Below are 16,728 nucleotides of genomic sequence, written 5' to 3'. Positions count from 1 at the left end.
ATTGCATCAAAGAAAATTTTACAGTATCTGTTACAAATCAATAAATAATTTCTCAAGCCAGATTTTCATATTTGATATTCAGTGGCTCCAAAAGTATGTTTCACACATAAGATCTATGTTTGACTTTGACTTGATCTGAATGCCAGTAATGCCAGACTTTACTCTACAGATCAGATACAAATAACAAAACTATAACTTATTTAGTAAAAATTTATTTTTTAACAAATGTCTGACTATTACATATACAAGATATCCTATGAATGATTTAGATCTAGTATGGTTCAAAATTACCCATATCATGATGGTAGTAGTCATTGACTGTGTATCTTGTTGAGGACCATTAAACTATCAGTCCCTTACACCAGCTCTTCAGACAAGATAAGCAAAAGACAAGAAAACACATTATCTATATAATTTTACATATAGAATACAATTTCATGTACTTGCATATCCAAATAAATGTAGTGATTGACCATTTCTTAAATTGATGAATATTTTGCTGACTAGATTAACTTATGACAAATTCTTTACTGAATTTATTAAAGGAAAATTCAGCTTCTTGGTCAATGATGTATAACTATGTGACACTGTCAGTATCAGTATATAACATAAGATCTTTTACCGATTCAATAGTTTTTAGCTTTACTTCCTTTAACCTTTTAACAGGTCAACATCAATATCACAGAATGCTTGTAACTGTAAGATTAAAATTTCAAACTTTCTCTTTTTTCTTCAAGTCTCTGTTTTTCTTTCTTTCCTTTGTTTTCTCTTTTATAAATTTCTGTTTCTTTTGTTCTTCTTTTTCTGGATCCTATAAAATTATTTGAATTTATAATTGTTTTATACTATTGTTTATTGTGTAAAAAACTTTTTAAGATATACATGTAAAAATGTTTCCTTCATGTTTTCAATTTTTTGGCAAATTTTTAACTCCTTGATATTTTTTTTTAAAGCTTGCACTTTAAATACACTTCAGGTTAAATATTTAAAAAGTTTTCTTTTTTCTGATATAAAAATACTGATTCTGGACATGTGTTTGTCTGCAGTTGATATATCAGTCAATGCAAATACACACTTGACTATGCAAGCGAATTTATCAGACACTGCGAACAGAAGAATGTTAAAAACTGTGAATATATCAGTCAGTAGTAGGAAAAGAGTTAAATCGATTTCCAAATCATAAATTCTGATAAATTTTTTAAACTCAAACTTACTTATCATATGACTCCACACAAAATCTAGTCCTGCCATTAGGACAATCAATAAATTTTCAATTAAAAGTTAATAAGCCAAATTCTACTTTAACTGTTAAGAGGTATATAGATTCCACCATTGCATCAAGTGTATATATTTCTCCACTCAAGGCCATAAGAATTTAATATTTAAAGTGCGAGGCTTGCTGAGCTTTTTAAATAATTCGAATTTAACTGTTGAGAGTGAAGAAATATTGTAATACACAAGTTATGGTGGTGGAATCTGTTTCTCTAATGATTTTTAGATGATATCTAAACAAATTTTATCCTTCCTTTTCAAAGATTTGCAGAAAGTTGTGTTCTACATATGCGACGTCATCAGACATGGCCGCCTTTTTTCATGACATCACAATATGAAATTCAAAAGAAACCAAGAAATTTGACGACATAATTGAATTTTGACCAATCCTTTGCTGAGAACAAAGTTTTCTCTAAAGATGAAAAATATTTTTCTCACACCGATCAAAAAATGTGAAAAAAGCATGAAAATTAGAGAAATTGAAATTAACCTCTTCTCACATTAAAGAGATATGTGATGGGAAACTAAAGAGTCTCAAGAGTATTATTCCTTCAATAATCTGTCAACTATTTACAGTAGTAAATAAGGGTATGAAATGTTGGGTACTTCGGGAATATCTGTAACAGGTTATCTTTCATCGCAAAGATTAATAAATTGCTTCGCTGAGTGCAGCTGGATACGACCGCAGATGTCCAACCCTGAAAAGTTGGGCCAAAATGGACACAATATTCACGCTTTATACAGGTCTGAATTTGGATTGTAACTAAATTTTTGACACATAATAGGTTTCTGACACAGAATAACTGTAGTCAAAGAACTTCAAATTGGTTATATGATTTGAATTTATATTCAATTTATTGCTTTTGTGCACTGTTGCGAATTGACCCCCCCCCCCCCCACCTACCAAAATTTTTTTATTTTACCCCGGTTTTTTGCTTTTGTGCAATACACTATGCTGTTGAATATTACCCCCCCCCCCCCCCCCCCCCCCCCCAAAAAAAAAAATATTTAAAGAAATTTTCTTTTAATTTCTGAAATCTGAAATGAGAAAAATTGTCCCCCCCTCCAATTTTTTTTCACCTCCCCCCTTTCCCTTATTCCCCACAAAAATTCTTTCCATCACAATATGGTCAGTATCTCAATTCAAATTTCTAATGCAGTTTGCAACCAAAATTACCCATTTAAATACATCATAAAAGTTTTAAAATACAAAATGACATACATAGTCATGGCTAAAATTAATATTAATTAATAGTAACTGCTAAAAATAAATTGACAGCTAATCACCTCAAGAAAATCATAATTTCTTAATACATAATTTACAAGCAGTGTAAGGGAGGTAATCAAACAGTGTTCTTTAATTTGAATTGGATTACCTCCCTTACACTGCTTTTAAATTGTCTCAATTGTCCTTTAACCAGAAAAACCCTTGTTTTTCCCCTTTTTTTGCCCCTAATTACTAAATGGTTTGTGCCATAACCCCCCAAAGTCAATCCTAACCATCCCTTTGTTGTATGGAAGTTTGTGGTATAATTTCAGAGAGATTCATACACTATAACACAAGTTATTGTCTGGAAACTACAAAAATGCTTATTTGGGCCCCTTTTTTTGGCCCCTAATTCCTAAACAGTTGGGACCATAACCCCCAAAATCAATCCCAACCTTCTTTTAGTGGTTATAAACCTTGTGTTAAAATTTTATTGATTTCTATTTTCTTATACTAAAGTTATTATCCCGAAACCATCTGTCTTCGGACGACGCTGACGACAAGGTGATACCAATATACCACCAAAATTTTTTTAATTTTTGCGGTCGTATAAAAAGTATTGCTATATCTATTTCTCAAAAAATTTGGAGATTTTTCTTGTTTGATTATTTTTTAAATAAAAAAACAAAATGTGGGATGACAAAAGAAAAAGAAGTGAAAAAGAAGTGTGTGCCAAACAAAACTTATCTGTATATGTCTGAGAACATCACCACACTAGGTGACTAGGTGTTTGTTTAAATGTTTTGTATATGGTTTTCCACATGCGCTATTGTATAGTGTTTTTTTCTGTACTATTGTCGAGGTAAAAGTTATGCAATATTGAAAATAGCTTCTCGTGTGAAATTTGAATAATTATTATGACATACCTTTCCTTCCATTATCATTCTTTTCCTCTTATTTATTTCTTTCTGTTCACCAAAATCTCGCTCATCTAACCTCTGCAATAAAAAAGAAAATAAAACTGATAATGTACAGCAAAGATTCAGTACTGCAAATACAAATAACAAGAATACCTATATATGACAACAACACTTCAAAGAGTCTGCAATTTTATTAAACTTGGTTCACATGTTTTGTCTACCAGGCAGGTGCCATCAGGACAATTTACATACAGAAATTAAGAACTGAAGTAAAAAGCTAGGTACATTAAATTTTGACATCACAATGTGTGTCGCTCTGGGTGAGAGAAATAATGAAAAGTGAGTTTAGATTGATAAATAGAATAGATAAATATCGAAAAACAAAGTTTGTTAAACAGTCAGTTTTTGGTTTGTTTTGCTTTATGATGCATGGCATTATTCTAAAGGCTTGGTATCTAAGGTAGGTTCTCCCCATGGTCCCTACAACTTCACAAGGATTCTTTATTCATCAACCACCTAAGTAAATTATTTAATACATATACACCAATTTATGATATTTTACAATCTGAGCCTCTCTTTTAGATGTTGCTACTTCAACCAATATTTTCATGACTTCTTTTTCTTCTATAGGCCATTCTTCCATCTTCTTTTCTAAGAATAAAATTTGAAATTTTCTTTCCAGGATAGCAGCAAAGTCTATTCTACACAACTAAACACTAAGGTTGTAATAGACAAAGGTTTTTAGCATTAGGAATATTTGTTATCCTCAAAAATGAACAGTATCTGTCATTGAAATATCATTTTAAAAAACTAGTTTACTCTATCTTCAATTATTTGCGACTGGTTTTTTTAGTTGATTGCTGCTGTCTTTTATTTTCTTTCTTCTTTTTTTGCTTTTTTTTTCTTTCAGCTGTTTGCTGTAGCCTTGTTTTTTCTCTCGGTTGTTTGCTACTGTTTTTTCTCTTGTTTTTCTTTTGCCACTGCAACTTATGGTTTTGAAGTTTTCTTTAATTTGTTTTGTTCTTATCAACACCACAAGAGTAAAACAATAACTGAGTGATCAATAGTGAAATGACTTACTGACAAAAGCTTCTATCGAATGTACCAATTTCACATCAAATTGTGTTACCAGGGTAATGGATTTACCACATCGTCCTGTAAAACATTTATATTCTATTAAATCTTTGTAAGGATATAAAATTTAATAAAGTTTTCATATGAAAATTAATAAATTAAACCACATAAGTGCACACGCTGAAATGTCTCGCCTGTCTTTCAAAACTTTTGACCTTGTTGTTTCAAAGAATTTGATTACAAATCAGTCATTATCAGTTACCTTTTCCATCATATCAGAATAAATATGAAATTTATATAAAGAATCTTCCAATACTATTCCAACCATGTTTCAGAAAAGAAGAAAATGTTTTTGTGCATATGGTCAATGAATATTAAAGCTTGGAGACATCTGCTTTTTATTGCAAGGGAGAAGAAATCTTGAAAGTGACATAGCCCCATCATGAACTACCTCTTCATTCAATGACAGCAAACCTAATTTCCCTTCCATTTATTAGTGACAGTGTTAAAGCAATCAATAATCATAAATTATCACAATCAAACTTGACCTCAACTTCTATCTAAAAGGATTGGTTGAACAGTTTCAAGTTATCAAAGGAAACTACAAATAACACCATACATTTGACCAAACCTTTTTGTAATATACCATACAGGCAAGAATGGAAGTTTCATCCAATTCATGCTAACTAACCATCAAATATCATTGAAATTCACAAAGAAAACAATGAAATTTCACCCTTACAAAATCAACTTATTCTACAGTAAAAGAAAGTAAAAAGTTTCTAAACATGATACACAGTTTATGTATCAATGTAGTATTTTTGCTCTTACCTGCTCTAGCAGTACGTCCAACTCTATGTACATAGTCCTTAGGTCTGTTTGGTACATTATGGTTAATAATCAAATCTACGGTTGGAATATCCAATCCTCTAAAATTAAGTGTTTTTAATGTTTAACAGGAAAAATGATACATGTAATTCCAAACACAACTTCTTTCAATTTTAGAGAGTAACAATTTCTCAACATAATATTCAGTTTTTTCTCTTTAGGGAGTTTTAAATTTTCTTCACCCTTTTTCTGCTGATTTTACCACAAAAAAAAATCACTTGTCATATCTATAATAACAGAACAGATGGTAAATATCTTATCAAAATATACAGTTTAGCAGAGCTTCAAAATATTATTTATATTTTGGGGAAAATCAGTAATAATGAAACAGATACTAATGCGTTCTAATGGATAAAATCATTTCAAATCTTATTTGATTTTTAATTATTATCTAAGATGAATAAACTGCTTCGCTGAGCGCAGCTGGATACGCCTGCAGAGGTCCAACCCTGAACAGTTGGGGTAAAAATGGACACAATATTCAAGCTTGATACAGGTCTGAATTTGGATTGTAATTAAATATTTGACATATTATAGGTTTCTGAATAAATGTAGTCAAAGAACTTGAAATCGGTTATATGAATTGAATTTATATTCAATTCAAGATTTCTTCCTGTTGTGCAATACACTGTGCTGTTGCGCAATGCTTAGTAAATCTGTTGTCAGACTATAAACAAATAAAATCTTATAACTCGGAAACCTAAATTGGAAAATTTATAAAAATCAAAAGGGAGCTTACAAAAATAGATATAAACAATTTACCAAAGTTTCTTATTCAGCATTTTTGAGTTATTGTCCGAAAACTGGAAAATCCCCCTTTTTGTAATGAATAAAACCCCATAAATCAGAAACGTATGGTCTAAAATTTATAAAAATCAAAAGGGAGCTCATGTCGATAGTAATAAACAATTCACAAAAGTTTCATGCAAATTGGTGAAATTGTTTTTGAGTTATTGTCCGAAAACTGGAAAATCCCCCCCTTTTTTTAATGAATAAAACCCAAAACTCGGAAATGGTAAATCCGTAATTTATAAAAAACGAAAGGGAGCTCACGTCAATAGATATATAGTTTCATGCATATTGGTTAAAGTGTTTTTGAATTAATGTCCGACATGTTGACGACGGACGGACGGACAGACGGTCAACAGTATACTATAATACGTCCTGTAAACGGGCTTATAAAAAGCAATTTCAAATTGTTTCCTTTTTGCTAGAAGATCCAATGTATCTTTAAAGAGAGAAATCTACTTTACTGAAGTTCTTTGTTCTGTTTGTCAGTTGTAAGATGAGTGCCCACATTTTCAAATAAACTCTACCATGGCTTTCTTAATCAAAATTTATGTCACATACCTACTGGCTACATCAGTAGCAATCAATATGCTGACTTGACTTGATTTAAACTTAGCAAGAGAGGCTAATCTTTCCTTTTGTCTGATCATGGAGTGTAACACCACACACTGCATTCCAAGTTCTGATAATATAATCCCAAGAATCTGTGTGTATCTGAAAGCAATCAAAATTGTTTAAAAAAAAATTTCTGACAAAAAAAAAACCATGTAAATTGTCAAGTATAACTAGGCAACTTGTTATTCAGAATCTAAAAGTTTATGTGTGATATTTTCTTAAATGTACATCTTTACCTTATGATTGTTATATAAAATCTTAAACTATGAATATTCAATCAATAATGTGATTTTATTTTCTTTGGTTTATGAACAAAGAAATTATGCTTATTCTTTAGATCTAAAAATGCAATTTAAAATTATTTTTGTCACAGACCAATCTTACTAAGATATACTGTGAAACTTTTTTTTTATGGATCTTGGTAGCTCTTTTTAACCAACAGAATATACATTTGAATGATAGTAAAAATGGAAGGCACTAAACACTGTGTCAATGAGGCACTGTCTTAAAAACAATAATATTTCTTACAATTTGTGAATCAAGCCGTGATGACTTTAATGATTCGGATTACTAGAAGATGCCCGCAAAAAAGCGGTACAATTGGGCAAGTGTTGAAACAAAGTGTGTGGACACAGTAAGGATTTGGACACGGTTAATGCATTTAATTCTATTTCTTTAAAGAGATGAAAATGAGGAACATAATGCAAAAGACCCCATTCATCTCGGTTGGAAAATAAAAATATTAAATACCCTAAGAAAAGTGTGGCAAAGTGTGATTTTCAGTAGTTTTTACCCTTTTAACTCAATAACCATATGAGCTACGTAAAATCCGTATTTCACGGGCAGTATGTCAACTGAGCATGCACGAATGCATATAAGACACGGATTGAGAAGTCTCCGAATTTGGATATTTTCTCAAAAATTAGCGTTTTCTGTGGAAATAAGATTGTTTCAAAGATAAATTTAGGAAGTACAAAACACTACATTTATACGTCATATCACAAATATTTCCGACTTTGTATGGTTTCAGAGGAGTTGCGGCTCAATGAAATCGGTCTCTTCCTTTAGTAGTATAGATGATAAATAGCAAAATATAAGAAAATAGAACTGAAACACTGTAACATCTCTGAACTGACCCTAAATAGCAAAGATTCAGGTTAACCATTTGTTAACTGTATCTCTATGTATGAATTGTAAGACATTCAGCAAATATTGTTCAAACATCTGTGGATTCATTTATTTTTGTTGGATTGATCAAAAAATACTGATAAATGATTCAATGCACAATTATATATATATATTTCTCTAATTTTATGGAAATTTATCCCTTTCCGAACCCATTGTATAAAAAAATTTAATCAACGTGTGGTTGCCAGTGATCTCAGAAGATGATTGGATGAGTTTAAGGGTCATAACCTTTCTCAGCTCACTGGATGCATCAAAATATGCTAACAGGTGTTAATGAAACTGACAACTTTATAGAAAGTGGAAGGCACTCGAAGGGGATTTTAGTTTAGCTGAAAAGGAAAATTTATTTTTAAATCATTAGAGAAACAGATTCTTACATAATTACTCGTGGATTATCGGATTTATCCAATCTCGATAGTTAAATTATAAATTTTAAAGTCCTCGCCAAGGCTCGGACTTTAAAATTGACAGTTTAACTATCTCGATTGGATAAATCCGATAATCCACTGGTATCAATGTAAGAATCTATATATATTAAACATTGTACCAGGTTGGCTTTGGTGTAATGGTGAAATAGTTTATCACTAAACAAATTAATAAAGTGAGTCTTCAATATGAAATGTTTCTGAATATAAATTACAGTATAAAACTTGGTAAATGTATTACCAAAGTTGGCATGATATCAATTAAAAACTCATACATGTCTTTGGAAGTACCATAAACACAAACTTGAGTTATAATATAAACGAATACTCAACTACCAACAAAAGTTCATGACACCTTTTAACATAAGATCATGTGGTTATTTTTAATTGAACATTTGAAGTTATGGTTTTGACATTGAAAACTATGAAAATTTGTATCCATGTACCAATGAATAAAAATTCACAGTTGTCTAATTGATGTCTATCAATGCCTGTAAGAGTGACTCCTGTTCCCCAAATTTTTCCTTAGAATATAGTAGTGGTTTGATTATAAAACCTCAATATAACTTAAGAGTCTGTATGTGTGTAAATGAATAATGGCCCTCACCCTTGTGAGTGGGATCAAAAAGCTCATATGTTTGTATTGATTACTTGCATGTATATGTGTATTGGTGAATATAATAACTGAACTTTTCTTGTTTTTCTCTGTTTTTCTTACTTGCAAGTATTGGTGAATATAATAACAGAACTTTTCTTGTTTTTCTCTAGATATTTGTCCAGGGTATGAACCAAATAGGCATCCTTCACATCTGCAGGCATCAGGATATAATACTGCTCCAACTCTTCGACAGTCGATTCTCTGAAAATAATGTGGGAACTTATAAATAATTCTTTAATAAAGTGAATCCACCATATTTTCATTTACCAAAAAGAAACCATTTAGTTGAAAAAGGGATGTATTTCTCTATATTTAAGATTTGTATCAATACTTTGCAAATAATGCCAAAAAATATATAATCTTATTTGTTCAGATTTAAATTTACATGTGCATAGCATTAAAAGAATACAAAAAAATCTGTCTAAAGCCTATAATACATGTGTTTCTTATTAATATGGGATTTGCCATTACTAAAACATATATATCAATTCTCTAGTGTTACTTACTGTGATATTTGTTGCCAGAAGAAAGGTTTTGTCATGGCTAAATCTTGCATGTCTTCTAAGTTCTTTGTCATTGTAGCACTAAAAAGTAATGTTTGTCTCCTCTTTGGTAAAACTTCAAATATTACCTCTAGCTGTTCACCAAAATCATCTTCTATCAATCTGTCTGCTTCATCTAATACCTTTATAAAACAATAATAACGTTTTTATCATATAAATTTTATCTATCATACACTCTACTGGAAAAGCTGGAATATGTTGTTATTGGAATGTCTGGAGGTCTAGCTATCTATACCTCACATTACCTGTAAATTAAGAAACACAGGAATAGATTTTATTAAATTTATAAATTACCAGATGAATTTTGTGTACATTTTAGTGTTGAACCATTTATTTGTTTCCTGTTCTATTATTTATGAATAGTAGAGCGTCTAGATGTGGGGTCCTTCATTTCTGTATTCTTTAATTTTTTAGGGAATTTTTCTCTATTCTTTATACTTTTTGCCCATTATTCTCTATTCTTTATATTTTAGCACCTCATTATTCTCTATTCTTAATTTTTTTAGGTTCATTTTTCTCTATTCTTTATAAATTTTGCCCATTATTTTCTATTCTGTAAACCTGCATCCACACCCTCATAGTAGTGCCAAGAATCTGTATGTGTCATCTCAATCTAATGTGCTTTTGCATCATCATGCACTATATATGGTAAAGTTTCAATATTTTCTTAACTAAATTTTATCAATACCTCTGGCATACTAAATGATAGTTGCAAGATGGTTTGGTACATGAAACATATTATGGAATTATTTACCAGAAATTTAATCTTCTTTAAACTAAATGTATCACAGCTTTGTAAATGATCTGCCAGTCTGCCTGGTGTTGATATAACAATGTGTGGTTTTACTGATAAATCTATTCCTTGCTTCATCATATCTGAAATTAAAGACAAAATTGGTTTATTTTTTAAAAAACTTTTAAAAACCGCATTTGTAGAAATTGATTATCAATAAGTCTTTAAAGCAAAGATATATAAAAGCAGCAAAAAGTAAAATTAAGGTTTCGGAACCATATTAATAGCAATAATGTATCCAACTCATCAATTTCTGTAATACTATTTTAAATTGAAAAGTTTCTAGAATAGATACCAGGAATATTGAAGTCATAATGTTATTCTTGTATTTGCTTTATGATATCAGAGGAATCATGTGGTATGTTATGGTATACGTAGATGCCTGTATCAAACGAAAACTATTCTGAAATACTGCACATAGGCAATCAAAATAAATATTCTTAATAGGATAAATAGAATTCTTTGTTTGGCCATTAAAATTTGGGGTTTTGATTGAAAATGAAATCAACAAAGATTTGTAAACAACAAATAAAACTTTGAATGCAGTAGAATATATAATGAAGTCTAAATTAGTGTTATACCTAATCCTCCAGTTATAACACTGACTCTAACACCTATTGGTTTTCCTAATACATTGAACTGTTCTGCTATCTGGAAGGCCAACTCTCTGGAATATACAAATTTAATGTTAAATATTCGTTACACACTTTTTTAAGAAGGAATAGAAAGAAAAAAATTATTTGTGAAGATGTTCATAACAAATTGCCCATTACAATTTCTTTTTTCTCTCAGAATTTATTCATATCTGTATATGTTGGCCTCAGGTCTTGTTCCTAATATGGCAATTTTGGAAAAGGCAATCTAATTGATAAAATAATCTTCAGTGTTAAATTATAATCTAACAATTTGTACAATTATCAATACTAGAAAATATTAAAATTATATACCTAGTTGGTGTTAATACCAAAGCAAATATTCCATAAGGATCCTCAGACAGTTTCTGTAAGATTGGTAATGCAAATGCTGCAGTTTTTCCACTTCCTGTCTTGGCACATCCTATACAGTCTCTACCTGCATTATAAATATTGTATTAGGTAAACATGTCATTAATACATTATGGATTCCTTGGCTAGACTAACCATGCTTTCAATCTATACACAAAAAATATGATAAATTATTTTTTTTCAGATATATGTATGAGGAAGATCAAGTGTCTTATATCATGCATATCTATATTTTTAAACAAAATGAGTGAACATAGACTTTTAACCTTTTTTTTGCAACTACCATTCCGATGGATAATCCAAATCCTGTACCCAAGTGCCTAAGCAAAACAGAAAAAGTATAAAATAGTTTATTAGTAATATGTTTTCTGTTTCTTTGCACCTTTAGACAAAACTTACATAAGTAACACTTTCTGACTTGGTCATCAGTTCCTATCAAGAGGTCATTTATAAAATCCATAGTACATGTATTTTAAAAGTACAAAAGGTCTTTCATCAAAGTTTCATGTATAGTGTAACCAACATTTAAAACAAAAGTTTTCTAAAAAGATCAAAACTGGAGTTCCGTTGCAGAGGAAATACCGTACCAGACCACAGGGGCTTGTATCATAGATGTTTTTGGGGCGGAAATATATGCCAGTCGACTGGTATGCATCCTACATTGTGTTTAAAGCGGAAATATATGCCAGTCGACTGGTATACATTCTACATTGTGTTTATAGCGTACACAATGTAGCTAGAACGCATACCAGTCGACTGGCATATATTTCCACCCCAAAAACATCTATGATACGAGCCCCTGTGTACAGACATCTAGAAATGAATATTTGGAAGAGACGGTATGTATAATCAAAGGCCGACGATAATGCTGTTTTTTCCAGAAAAATGTGAAGAAGTAATGGGAGATTGAGCTGAAAATTCAGTCCATCAAGAAGCCAGTGTAAAAAAAAATTTCTATAAACATGATAAACATGATAAATGTAAATATAATAGAATCATGTGCAAAACAGTGTAGACGAGACCATTGATTGGCGCGCTAAAATATCCCATTGACTGGGCCAGATTAGGTGAATGTTTGTCTGTAACGCCCACAACTCACGACGTATTTATTATAGACATTTAAACTGTGGGGTTGTCAAAGGGTCTCAGTGCCTAAATAAAATAATTCGAAAAACTAATCAGGATTAACCTTTGTGTTTTGATTTATATTGAATACTTAAACGTTCTTTACTTGTGTTTTTGTTATGTTTTGATAATCAATTTTTATGATATCGCACGTTCTTTCAACAAAAAAGGATTTAACTGGCTTTAAATGTTAAAATGGATGTGTTGATTATTAAATATCTTTTTTCGGACGTCAAAGCGATTTATTACAATTGCGGTTGTCCAATTATGTCATCTTTAAACTTTTATCTGGTCAAAATTTTATTTTAGAACGAATGCATGATCAACTTTAAAAAGTGTGCAAACACAAAACATATAGACAAAATATACTTCTTTCCTGTCTTTTTCGTACTTGCAAGTTATTAGACAGTAAAAAGGCTATTTGGATCAAGCCTTGTGAAATTTGCATTTACATTTTTGAATAGGTAAAATGTATAGTTTGGTGAACTTTTCTGCTAACTACTAAGCTTGTGAAAAACCCTTGGCAACAGAAACATATTCAGCTTTTTTTTTAATCGACCCAATTTACATAGTAATGGACAACTTCGTACATTTTATGATCGCAAATAAAATATGTATATAATATACTGTGCACTGTAGTTCGTATATATACTGAGACCCTTTGGCAACCCCACAGTTTAAATGTTTATAATAAATACGTGGTGAGTTGTGGGCGTTACAGACGAACGTTCACCTAATCTGACCCAGTCAATGGGATATTTTAGCGCGCCAATCAATGGTCTCGTCTACACTGTTTTGCACATGATTCTTTTTCTGGCTGTCATTGAAAATTTCTGGAAAATTGGGTCTGAACATTGAACAAAATTTGCTCTCAAAGTCCAGCCAAAAAAATGGCTTTAACCTTGTGACAGCATATGAAGATGTAACAGCAAATTAAAAATACCTTTACAAGACGTCATAATTATTTGGACTAGATTTCTTCAAAAACTGTGGAAGCTTTTAAAATTAGTATAGACCGTCATTGGGAGTCAGTAATGTATCAGATAAGTAATTGATGAGGACACAAATAGTTTTTCTACAACTTTTTTAATTGTGTGAAATATTGCACCAAACCATGCAGGATTGATGTTTGTATCAGTTTTGAAAGTGTACCAAAATTAGGTGGACTAAAAAGAATAGGATCCTTCCGTAACGAGTCCCACAACGATCTTACAGGTACAATATAGGTTCAATACGCAAAATAGATAGTGACTTATCTACATGTATGTGCAAGATTAGTCTTTTCTTCGGATATTAATTCTCCCTCTAGCAAATCCAAGGTAACATTTAAACAATTTGATAACTTTTGAAAGTTTTGTTCTCTGAAAAAACAAAATTTCAGAAACACGTGTCGTGAAAATACCATATATTTCTACATTACCTTCGAGAATTGGCGGGACACAGTTTATCTGAATTGGAGTCGGCTTGGAAAGCCCCATAGCTTTACACTGAGTATACAGCCATTCGTTAAGGCCAAGTTCTATGAAAGTATTTTCCATGCTGCACTCAAAAAACAAACAATCAATTTTGTTGTTCAATGTAAAAACAAATTTTCTTCCTTACCCACGATTTTCTGTAGTTTTAAACACTAATAAGACACAGACTAATTCCGAGAAAAAAGTAAAGAGCGGACAGGCTAATAGAATCCGGTAGTAAAAGTGAGGCCCAATATGGGAAATGGGAAAAAATAATTTTGTCTGCTTTACTTTGAGGGGCTCTTTAAAATTTCTTTAAATCCTTCGTTTTATTTCTAGTTGAGCTTTTGTTTTCTATACACCATTGAGACTGCTGACTTACTGTGATAAATATATAGTAGCATTTTGATTTTAATTTTAATTTTATGGTCAGATCATATGTTGAATGGAAATTGTGACGTCACAATGCATTCTTAATAGCACAAAAACCCATGAGACGAGGATCATTTCAATCTTAATTTTAATTTTTAATTTTTAATTATGGATCAGTAATCAAAACTTTCTTCAGTGAAAACTCCTCCTTGATTATTGATATCACAAGATACCATCTGATGAATATATGTAAATAAGATTGCAACCAGTATATAAAAGTAACTACATATTATTGATGTTCCTCATCTTGACTGCTGTTGAAAGTCCTCAATGATGAATACTTCAATAAGAAGAATAAGAATATTTATAGAATCCAATTAGAGGGCCCGTTTCCGAGCATATACATATATATATAGTATTGCTGTCAATAGCTCACGCTTCGCAGGACTATCAAGACAGAGTACCTGTCATTGACTTGAGGTATGAATTGAGTGTGATAGACCTACAAATATATCAGTAAAAAGGTGAAAGGCCCTACTGCTGTCATCTATTATAGTCCCATGTTTAGGTCCTTTGTTTTTTTAGGCAAATATGAGCTATTGCTTTCAATAGGATGATTGTTGATTGCTTAATGCCCAGTGACAAATATTTCATGCATACTCAGAAAGAGTTTTTTATAGGAGTCCCTCAATAAACTGTTCACATTTTGTTCTCTTTTTTAAACAGTTTCTCATCTATAATTAAAATTCCGTGAAATCATGTCTCTGGGTGGATGCCAAAGGTTCTCTCTGGGTACTCCAGCTTCCTCTAACAATCAAAGCTGGCCGCCATGATACATAGCTAAGTGTGCTGAAAAAGGCATAAAAAACACTAACAATCAATCAATCTTTGGATGGTCCTCTTTCAAAATCATATCATGCAGCCCTATGGATACCAGAGCGTCTGTTTGGTTTATTTGGTGTTAAGATCTTCGTTAAATACTACAATCAACTATGATTATAAACCGGATACCCAAAAGAACATTCACACATAGTTTGATTCAAATCTGTGCAGTGGTTTCAGAGATTTTTTTTAAAGTGTTCACAGACAACAACAGATGCCAAGTGATGGCAATAGCTCACATGTTCCGGTGAGTTTTAAAGGCTAGGGATTTGAATATTGTTAATTATAAATTTTCAAACTTCTCTGATGTCTTATGATTTGAATATACTGTAGATAATTTTAAAATATCCACATTAAATAAAAAGTCTGATCATTTTAGTTTAACACTTGGTGATGGAGTGTTCCTCAAAAACCTTTTACATTGCTAATTAAAAGCCAAAATTCTGAAAGTGTACATTCAATAAATATTCTTATTTATTTTCAGTTTCTTTCAGTGGTTCTGTTGATAAGAACTAAATGCTATACATATTAAATGGGGATAGGCATTGGATGTAATCTGAAAGGGGATAACCAAAATAATCAGTTACTGATTATTTTGAAACTGGTTTTGTAGTACATTGTACCATATAGGTTTAATTACATTGTCCATGTGATATCAGAAGTTAGAACAGCCTTGAGGGTGATCTATCTTGTTAGAAAATTATGCATGCTACATTTTTTTTGCAAACTCTAAGTGAGTCTCTAACCTTTAGCACAGACTGGGGAAAGGTAATGAAGGAGTGATGCTGCAAACAGCCACTACCAATGATTTCAGAAGGAGTGATGCTTCAAACAGTCACAACCAATGATTTCAGAAGGAGTGATGCTTCAAACAGCCACAACCAATGATTTCAAAAGGAGTGATGCTTCAAACAGTCACAACCAATGATTTCAGAAGGAGTGATGCTTCAAAAAGCCACAACCAATGATTTCAGAAGGAGTGATGCTTCAAACAGTCACAACCAATGATTTCAGAAGGAGTGATGCTTCAAACAGCCACAACCAATGATTTCAGAAGGAGTGATGCTTCAAACAGCCACAACCAATGATTTCAGAAGGAGTGATGCTTCAAACAGTCACAACCAATGATTTCAGAAGGAGTGATGCTTCAAACAGCCACAACCAATGATTTCAGAAGGAGTGATGCTTCAAACAGCCACAACCAATGATTTCAGAAGGAGTGATGCTTCAAACAGCCACAACCAATGATTTCAGAAGGAGTGATGCTTCAAACAGCCACAACCAATGATTTCAGAAGGAGTGATGCTTCAAACAGTCACAACCAATGATTTCAGAAGGAGTGATGCTTCAAACAGCCACAACCAATGATTTCAGAAGGAGTGATGCTTCAAACAGCCACAACTAATGATTTCAGAAGGAGTGATGCTTCAAACAGTCACAACCAATGATTTCAGAAGGAGTGATGCTTCAAACAGCCACAACCAATGATTTCAGAAGGA

At 31.6% G+C, this 16,728-nt stretch overlaps 1 protein-coding gene across 1 annotated transcript; it reads right to left on the bottom strand.

The window, feature by feature from the left end:
• Window positions 1-23: 23 nt before the first annotated feature.
• On the bottom strand, window positions 24-14,126 carry LOC127734566 (probable ATP-dependent RNA helicase DDX49). The gene is made up of 12 exons (XM_052244503.1): window positions 13,942-14,126; window positions 11,340-11,463; window positions 10,974-11,059; window positions 10,354-10,475; window positions 9,543-9,721; window positions 9,097-9,237; window positions 6,712-6,864; window positions 5,305-5,402; window positions 4,480-4,554; window positions 3,962-4,050; window positions 3,406-3,477; window positions 24-811 (listed from the first exon to the last, which is right to left on the bottom strand). Exons 1-12 carry the CDS (start codon window positions 14,057-14,059, stop codon window positions 713-715), a joined length of 1,356 nt encoding a protein of 451 aa, XP_052100463.1. The 5' UTR covers window positions 14,060-14,126; the 3' UTR covers window positions 24-712.
• Window positions 14,127-16,728: the final 2,602 nt, after the last annotated feature.

This window comes from Mytilus californianus, unplaced genomic scaffold (assembly GCF_021869535.1).
Source record: "Mytilus californianus isolate M0D057914Y unplaced genomic scaffold, xbMytCali1.0.p SCAF_3, whole genome shotgun sequence".
Classification (NCBI taxonomy): Eukaryota; Metazoa; Mollusca; class Bivalvia; order Mytilida; family Mytilidae; genus Mytilus; species Mytilus californianus.
The sequence above is the reverse complement of the archived record's forward strand: the minus strand, read 5'-3'. Positions and strand labels throughout refer to the sequence as shown.